The sequence below is a fragment of the Colossoma macropomum genome, unplaced genomic scaffold (genome assembly GCF_904425465.1).
Source record: "Colossoma macropomum unplaced genomic scaffold, Colossoma_macropomum, whole genome shotgun sequence".
NCBI classification, from domain to species: domain Eukaryota; kingdom Metazoa; phylum Chordata; class Actinopteri; order Characiformes; family Serrasalmidae; genus Colossoma; species Colossoma macropomum.
This window is the reverse complement of record NW_023494789.1, coordinates 12,006,793-12,015,994: the sequence shown is the minus strand read 5'-3', so window position 1 is coordinate 12,015,994 and position 9,202 is coordinate 12,006,793. Positions and strand designations below refer to the sequence as shown.

Below are 9,202 nucleotides of genomic sequence, written 5' to 3'. Positions count from 1 at the left end.
AAAGGTCTCTCGTTGGCGGAGACCACTAAACGCATTAACATGACTTTTGTTATCATGACCAAACACATTTAGGTACCAACCAAGGGACAATTACGTTTTACCAATCAGTGGTTTGCACTATTTCTTGCTCTACCTATATGCTCTGGCTTCTAAGGTTAAAGCTGTCTTGCTTTCAATCTACATTTTTGATTTTTAGTCTTTAAAACTTTCCAGACTGAATCTCAGACTGAAATTCATTTCCTGCATTAAAATTGAAAACTGGTAGTTCAGCTTCCTCTGGTGGGCATTTCTGGGAACTGCCCCCCAATATATGTGCAACTAACATTAACCTGTCAAGCATGTATTTTCATCTTTAACATGACTGACTTACAATAAAAATTTATACAAGATGACACCATATATAGAATGTTCACAGGTTGGGTAAGGTACACTTTTATATAGCACAAAACCTTGGGATAGTAATTACTACATTTATAAACAAAAAATGAATAACTGAATAATAAATCTAATTTCCAATCTTGCAGATTGAGATGCAGCCGTTTTTGTTTTATTAAGGGCCAACTAGTATTTCAAAGGCAGCAAAGAAAATGCCATTATGTTGAAAAGAAAGATTTAATGTGTACATTGCAAAAGACTCAAAACATGTTACCGAGGATGAAGCAACAGTTGTATACAGCGATGCAGTTTGCCGTCATTTTCCAAATAGAATATTCTTGTACCTGCGTGTGAGGTCAACACTGAAATTAACTACCTACCTTTACACTGTTCTGTCACCATCGCTGCTCTGAAACATGGACCAAAAAAAGAAGAATCGCCACGAACAATTTAACTCAGTCCAATGCCAGGCTTAATTTGCACCCAGTGTGGTATTTCTGAAGTATCAAATGTGTCAGTACTGACCCAAGATCACATTTTTGCTGCCTATATCGATCCTAGATCAGCACTCTTGTATACCAGTCTAGACATGACTAAGTCCAAATCTGGACTAACATCAATGCAAATTTCAGTTAAATAACAGCCAACAAATCTGCAAGTGAGGCAGTGCAGCTCTGATCCCAGGCACCCTACAGAGACAAGGGTTGCCAACTTTTTTTTTGTTTTTTTACACTGCAAAATAAATTCTTTCCAATTGTGCGATCTGTTGGGACATATACAAAAACAGGACAAAGCTGTTCAACCTCCTCCTTGATGAAGAGGCAGAGAGAGAGAGAGAGGGAGAAAAAAAATCTATATATAATTCAAACAGTGAAATCTTGAGCTAAAGGACAAGCTCCATGTATGACACAGCTACTGCAGGTTATGGATCATCTCCTCTTTTGCGATAAGGTGGGTGGTTTTGTTGACAAGAGACATGAGAGAGTTCAGTTTGTGAGACCAGTCGTTCAGCAGGTCGTTGGGGTCTTTGGGCCGTTGGAAGTTGATGATGCCTGCCAGGCGGTCCACTTTGGCGTAGATGGTCTTGTTCACCACCAGGTTGGACAGAAACTCTTCCGACTCCTAAGGAGCACATAGAAACAGGAATCTACCACTTTCTTTCAAATTACATTTATGTTATGACTAAAATAAAATCTATGCTAAGTCTAGACTATAATATAGTGAGCGTTTTGTTTATATCTTATAACCACAAATGACTGATTTTATACCTTAAATAAGGCAATGTGCATTGATATTAAGGATGTACGTTTTGGCAAATCCATCTGACTCATCAAAATATCAGCTATAAAACAAAGTTCTGGTTCTGAAATCTTATTGGCTGAGCCACATTTGAAGCCACTGTAAAATTCCTAAAATACTCACATCAACTAAAATCTGTATCAATGCCCTGACAGTTTATGGACACCTGACCATCACACCTACATAAGCTTGTTGAACATTCAAAAACCATGGGCATTAATATGGAGTCCATTCAGCCAAATAGCATTTGTGAGGTCAGGCACTGATGTTGGACGAGAAGGCCTGCTAGCAATCGACATTCCAGTTCATCCTATAGGTGTTCAGTGGGGTTTAGGTCAGGCCTTTGTACAGGACACTGGAGTTCCTCCACACTAAACTTGTCCATAAAGGCATGATTTGACCTTGCTTTGTGCACAGGGGCTCAGTCATGCCGAAACAGGAAAGGGTCTTTCCCGAACTGCGGCCACAAAGTTGGAAGCATATAATTGTCTAAAACGTATTTGTATGCTGTAGCATTAAGATCACCCTTCACTAAGGGGCCCAAACCCTGAAAGACGGCCCCAGACCATTATCCCTCTTCCCCTCCACCAAACTTTACTGTTGCACTATGCATTCTGGTAGGCAGCATTCTGGCATCCGCTGAACCCAGATTCATCAATCACACTGCCAGAAGTAATTTATTATGGTTCTATAATTTTATACTCCCATGTGTGATTTCTCCGTGTGTGTAGTTCTCCATGTTATTGCCTGAAGATGTTTGCTTTCAACAAGGTACATTGCTGAAGTTGTGCCATCACCCTTTGAAAAAAATCCTAATTTTAAGCTCTGCCATCTAATGGTATCAACTACCTATGGCATCCTTAGGTATAGAATTTAAATAAATAAATAAATAAATAAATAAATAAATAAATAAAATTATTCCTCAACTTGAATGTCAATTGGAAATAGAAAATAAAAATCTTTTAAACTGACAGCATTGGTTAAATACCTGTTTGTCGGTTAACTGTTAATCATTTACATCCCTAATTGGCACACATACGACTATCCACCATCAGTCCATAAGCACAAGGATAAACCAGATCAAAACAGCTCCCCATAAACACACATGAACTTACATCAATAGAAAGGTCAAGAAGTCCAGCCATCCTCTTCATTGTGATTCTTGTGTAGTACTTGGCCATAATTCTTATGTTCTATGAAGGACAAAACAACAGATGAGCGCTTAAATACCACTCGAATAGGTCAAGTTACAGTTTAGCAACTTCAGCAACCTGTTTTCATCTCAGAGTATTTAAAAGTGGATTGAAAAAAAAAAAATGGATAAAAGGTGTACATACATGTTCTACAACTCTATTTTTGAGATCCTTCCACCTCTTCTCTCCCTCCTCCGTGTACGTGAATACATCTGTGGCAGGGCTGTCTGCAGAACCCTCGCGAAGCTCCTTCCCATAATCCTCCACCAGAGAGGACCAGCGCATCAGCTCCATGGTGGTGAACTGCTTCAGGAGGTCTCTGAAGGAGGAAAAGAAAAGGGGGTGAGACCGCTTTTCTGCAGAAGATACCAATTCAGGAAGACCTCTAGCTCACTTACTTGTATTTTGGGATTTCTTCAAGTTTCTTGTCTGCACTGATTCGATGAACTAGATCAGATTGTTCGTTGTCATACGGAGACAAAACCACATACAGAACCACACTCTTCAGGGCCTGGAGCAAAACAACATACAAAATGAGAAATCAGAACGAGATTCTGTATTCTGTCACGATTCCATTTAAACCAATGCACTTTTATTGTAAATGATGAAACTTAGACTTTTTCATTTATCTCAAATTGGTTAACTGGCAAAATTTTTCTTGTTTTAACTACTACTCTTGGGTTTCATGCATTACCTGCTGCCATTTGGAGCTGTCCTCCAGGATGCAGGGAGTGTCGTAAATGGCCCGGTAGTGTTTGCATATCGACAGGTAAGAGCCTTCATGTTGGTCAACTTGGATCATTAGATTGTAGTACTTCAATTTAGACTCCTATGAACAAGACAGAAAAGAAAACAGTCTAGATTAAGGACAGAGGATAAAACGTATATTCTCTAGGTTGCTGGGAAATCAGTCACAGAACTATGAGGTTGATGTCAGTCTAAGCATCACCTCAGTGCCCTCCTCCTGGAAGAACTTAGTGTTGATCTTCTTGCTGATGATCTGAGTGCGGATGTAGTCTTTAACAGCAATGCACAGCCTCATCTGCTCCAAAATGAACTCCACCTTCTCCTTCTTCTCCATGGAGCCGTACGTTTCCACCTACAGATGAAGAGAACAGAACCCATCCATACTGAGATCACATTGTACAGCATAAAACAGGCACCCAACTACTAGGGGCGTTCTTTTGTGATACAAGTATGTGAAAGTAATAATTAGCAGCAAGAAAGAAGGACCCAGACTCACCTGCAGCTCCTGAAGAATAGATGCAGCCTCTTTGACCTCCCCACTCTGTTCTTTAATATTGGCCAATGTCTTAGTAAGCCTGGCACGCTCAATCTCCACATAGATCTACATTCAACAAACATGGAAACAGCATCAGTAAGTTGCGCAAAAGCATACAAGGTAAACAACAGCAAATCAGAACAATATAATGGACTAAATTATAACAGCGGTCGTTCAAGAAGTGGTTATGAAACACACAAACATAGAAGAGAGTATAACGTAAGAATACTTTCTCTAATCATTCATTAGAGAAAAGCACAGCAATTTTGTTTTGCAAAACAAGCTACAGAAAAGAAAAAAAAAAAACAGAGCAGACCTTTCCAGCAGTGACTGTTCTGAGAGTGTCGATGAGCCTCAGTTTGACAGGCAGGTCAGTAACAGCATCCACATATTTATAACACTCCTGCACCATCTTGGCAACAGCCTGGAACAAGAGAAGGAGATTCCTGATACATTTCTTGTTACACTTCACAAACTATAAGGGTGTAAAAATCACTAAAGGTGGGGATTCAATTAAAAATCTATTACATTTACCCCACTTTTTTTTGGATCAAATTAAAATTTTCTGGCAAAAAAAAAAACACAGTGTATCGTTTTTATGGTCTGTATGTGAAATTTGACATTTTGTGACACATTAAATAATTTCCTAAAGAATCAATTCAGATCAAATCACTGTGGGGTCAGAGATTTGTACAGAATCTTCCTATCTTTAATCCTTAAATGACCTAAATAAACTACATTGTGACTAATTAGTAAACGACTTTTCACAAACCATTGAGTTTGCATTGACTATTTTTTCACAAAAGGCAGGTAAATGAGCATTTTCTGTGTTACTGGGCTGGGATTAGAGTTGATTATGTATTGAAAAATATCCTTTTTCAATACGGCAATGAGGCAAACAATTGAATAATCAACTTTTAATACTTTTAATTCTTCATTTAAATAAGCTAGCACCATGCTGACATTGTATTTTGCCTAAATTCTTAAAAGAAGTTGCCAAAATGGGTTATTTGGAGCGATGCCACAGAAAAACAAATTTTTGCATCCATTAAAGAGACCTTTCAATGAACAGTTCTTTAAAAAAATAAATAAATAAATCATAATTATAAAACAGATGCATGAAAGGTGTGAAGAACCTCAGCGTAATGTAAACGTTCTATAACAAATTATGTTTTGTTTTTCTGGAACCAGACATTCCAGTGAACCTTTGTTTTTAAGATTCTATAGGCAAATCAAACTGTGCATGTTCTAATTTGACTTGGATGGGCAGAGATACACTCACTGGCTCTTGGAGCATCAACATACAGAATAACCTATTTTGTACTTGTTTAACACAGTGTGATGAATGTTAGAAACACAGAATTGCTTATGTAATTTCACATTGAAAAAGAAAAGATAAAACTCAAAGAACAGACATGATAATTAAACAGTGAAAATCTGAATATTTGTGTGTGCATCTGGCATCAAGCATTGCGATACTACACTAAGCATCAGTATTGAAATCACTATTCTGGTATTATGACAAGCCTAGTTGGGATTCAATCAAGTACCAACACTGCAACCTTCTGCAATGCTTTGTGTATAATACATGCATTCATATGCTCACCTGTTTCAGCTGACTCCTCCTCTTGGACAACAGCATAATGTTCTCATTGAGAGCATCCCAGTCTTTAGCCTCATAGCACATCTGCACTATGGCCACCAAGATCCTGGATGTGGACACCATGTCTGAAGCCTGGATGTAACAGACACAGGAATGTACAACAAAGGTTTGGTATCACAGATTTGTTAGAGGTAAATAAGATGTCAAGTTCCAAAACAGCCAGACTAACCGTCCTTGTTTGCTTCTCCAGAGACAGAAGACTCTCAACGGCTTCCTGAAGCCTCCCTTCCTAGAAAGACAAAGAAAAAAAACAAGATTGATTGACTGATTAACTAATTAACAGGTAAACAAGTCATACATGTATACAGCAAAGAATTCTAGGGGATATTGCAGCCTTTAAGTCCTCCTTGGAAGTTCTTACTTACGACTTTGGAGGTCGTAAGTATGACTCGATCTGTGTTCAAGTGGTTTTGGTTGGAAATAAGACATCTGTAATAAAGTTTTTGCTTTACTTTTGTTTTTCTGTCAATACAGAGAGTCTATGTATTTTGCGTTACTGCACCAAGGTGAAAAGCAGAAGATGCTTATAAGAAGAGAAAAGAAGATACTTTTTATGCAGTTAGATGTATCACATAACATGCTTATATCTGTATTTCCATGTGTGGATGGTTTTAGCCTGCAGCTGTTAAGGGTTAGGACTGATGAATAACTGAAATAAACAAGTAATGAGGGTAACGGAACTGCTAATTCCTTTCAACATCATTATATCTGATGTCGACTACTGATGAACTGAGCCCATCACAACATTCACCTGAAAGCCCACCCCTAATGTTCCTGTATCCAATCACAGCTGCTACACAGCGCCAGCCGATTTACATTTGTGTGGTTTCCTACTCCAGGTTTTTTTTTTATATTATTATTATTTTATAACACAACACAGAATATATAAACGCAAACAAAACACAGAATCTAAAGTATCACTTGTCCATCCTCTCTGGGTGTGCATGCAATGATGTCATTTTAAAATCTGTAAAAGACACCCTGGGTAGCATTCACTCATGTATCCACCGCTTAAGCAGGTGTTTAATGGCATCACAAAATCACTCTCCATTAGAGAGGAAAATAGACAAGCTTGTTCAGAAGAACACCACCTACATGCCAGTGTAGCCATTTTTTGATGTTCCAAGCTGCCTGGACAGAACACAGTTATCATTATAAATTAAGTAATATGAGAATCTAGCCCAGTTTGTTATTATACGGATATTATATCATCATTAGGGAAAACGCACCTTCTGGCTCTGTAATGCTTACATGTGGTGTCATTAGCCTGAATTTACATCATTTCCCAGCTTACGGAGCAGTAAGATATTTAATTGTCAACTTAAATGTGAGGCTAATATCCATACTACTGCTACATCTACTAATACTGAGCATCTGTAATGAACCAACCAACATGCAGGAAAGCTGCTTTATATTCTGTTTCTCTCTCTGGACAAACATAAGAACCAAATTTATGCCCTTCAGTATAAAGAACCCAAGCAGCTCTCTGATGGAACTATGACTATAGGGAGAAGTCTAAGATAGGGACATCTCAGTGAAAACTGATTTAGTCGATAGTAAGGTATACCACAGTATACAACGTGGGATTATTATAGCGGACACATTGAAATACTGTCACTGTATTTATTGCAAAATAGTTGCAGTCCCACTAATGACAAGATGTCCAACAGGACTGCCGTGAAACCAGAATTCCAAAAAAATAATGACGAGTGATTATTGTACCTTTTTTTAAATTCAGTAACATTAATACTAACAACGTATGACCACCGTCACCACCACAAATAATGCTATTAAAAATGTCACTCAGAACACTACATCTATGTTTCCCTAAGTAAATACATGCAGCAATAATACAAGATCATGACAATATCTATAATATCATAATGTTAAATTTATTTACTCACTTGCCTAACAAAAAAATATTAAGACTTTGGACACTTGAAATGTAACGCCACTTATTCTGTAGTAGAAATTTAGTAGTATTAACTAAAGGTGACTGATATGGCAAAAAGGTTATAACATCATACTTTGACAATATGATACACAATATTTAATTTTATTTGTTCAAACAAACACCATTATGGCACATTTTTAAAAAACAGCATAAAAACTATGAATCCAGGTGTTCAACATTTCACACACACTATTCTATACTAACGTTAAACCTACTTAAACAGGACTAATGAGGCTCTCTTTTAATCAAACATGCAGCTATGAGGCGTTTAAGTACTGATGATATTCACGATACACTCAGAAAACCATATTGTGAATATTCATCACGATAACGATAAACATCATCGTATTTCCCAGTCCTCCTATTGATTTAAGTCAGCTTCTTATTCCTCTTATTCGTCTGCTTCTTGCTCGAATTACCAGTTCCACCTTAAATGGCGCAGCAGTTACATTCAGAATGTAACTGGTGAGCCATTTAAGGTGGAACGGGAAACCTAGAACAAGAAGCTGGCGAACAGAAAGCGAACCTCAGTCTCGCAGCATATAATTCAGATTTAGGTAGACTGTTGGAAAAGCCTCGTACTCTTCAGAGTCTAAAGGAAGACTCAGGTGATCTTAGTAGACAGAAGATGCTACACTGGTTAATTAATTGTTATGTAAAAACGGCTAGGCTATGCTATGCTAAGCTAACTGCACCGTGACTCAGCCGCTCCAGTCTCGCTTCATTCAACTCACTTTTGCCATTTTCTCGCACTCGGGGAGCCGCTGATCTACAGTCGCGCTGTAGTCGATCTCCATCTTCACAATCTTCCCATCCGACCTCTCAGACCTGTCGTCGGACATTTTTAGATTTTTTTGTCGTTTAATATATCAACAACAAATTCTGTCGGCTAGGTTGCTATGTTGCTACACCGCTAAAGTGCTGCAGACTTTATTTCTTCTACGGTCGCCGCCGCGGAAGCATATAGAGCTACAACCAATCGCCTAACGATGGTGCGTCCTCATGCGTTCCCCCCGCATATCCTGCACCCCTTGATTTCCGGTCGCAATTTCATTGGATGGCTCGGAGGAATCGAATCTTAACTGGAAGGACAACTAAATATCTGTCTATATATTCATGTACAGATATATGTATTTTAAATGTAAAGATTCGTGTGCATGGGGTAAATGTACAGCTCCAATTACATATTTTAAGAATCAAACATCCAGATTTATATTGAACCTATTCAAATGAAAGTACAATACATACATCCATGTTGTGACCAGTAAGGAAAATAGTTTTCCTCATTTATTCTTTGTTCAAAATGAACAAGTCTATGCAAATAAAGCATCAGAATCAACCTTGCTTGAATGCTTTAATTACAAAATGGACATAGGCGGCAAACAACCATGTGGCCTGGTCTAACGCCTTAATTTACTAATTTTTCGAATCAGGCC

The 9,202-nt window shown here is 38.1% G+C and overlaps 1 protein-coding gene across 1 annotated transcript; it reads right to left on the bottom strand.

Annotated features, from left to right (window-relative positions):
- Positions 1–593: 593 nt before the first annotated feature.
- psmd12 (proteasome 26S subunit, non-ATPase 12) lies at positions 594–8,730 on the bottom strand. Its single transcript, XM_036570112.1, has 11 exons — positions 8,501–8,730; positions 5,982–6,041; positions 5,756–5,884; positions 4,466–4,573; positions 4,111–4,215; positions 3,817–3,966; positions 3,562–3,696; positions 3,266–3,378; positions 3,012–3,186; positions 2,790–2,867; positions 594–1,497 (listed from the first exon to the last, which is right to left on the bottom strand). Exons 1-11 carry the CDS (start codon positions 8,606–8,608, stop codon positions 1,288–1,290), a joined length of 1,371 nt encoding a protein of 456 aa, XP_036426005.1. The 5' UTR covers positions 8,609–8,730; the 3' UTR covers positions 594–1,287.
- Between the last annotated feature and the right edge of the window lie 472 nt (positions 8,731–9,202).

Excerpts from the sequence above, each read along its gene's own strand:
- psmd12 (XM_036570112.1), bottom strand. The coding sequence starts at position 8,608 with ATGTCCGACGACAGGTCTGAGAGGTCGGATGGGAAGATTGTGAAGATG. Across the intron at positions 4,574-5,755 it reads GGAGGAGTCAGCTGAAACAG|GCTGTTGCCAAGATGGTGCA; the intron begins GTGAGCATATGA and ends CTCTTGTTCCAG. Across the intron at positions 3,379-3,561 it reads ACAGCTCCAAATGGCAGCAG|GCCCTGAAGAGTGTGGTTCT; the intron begins GTAATGCATGAA and ends GTTTTGCTCCAG.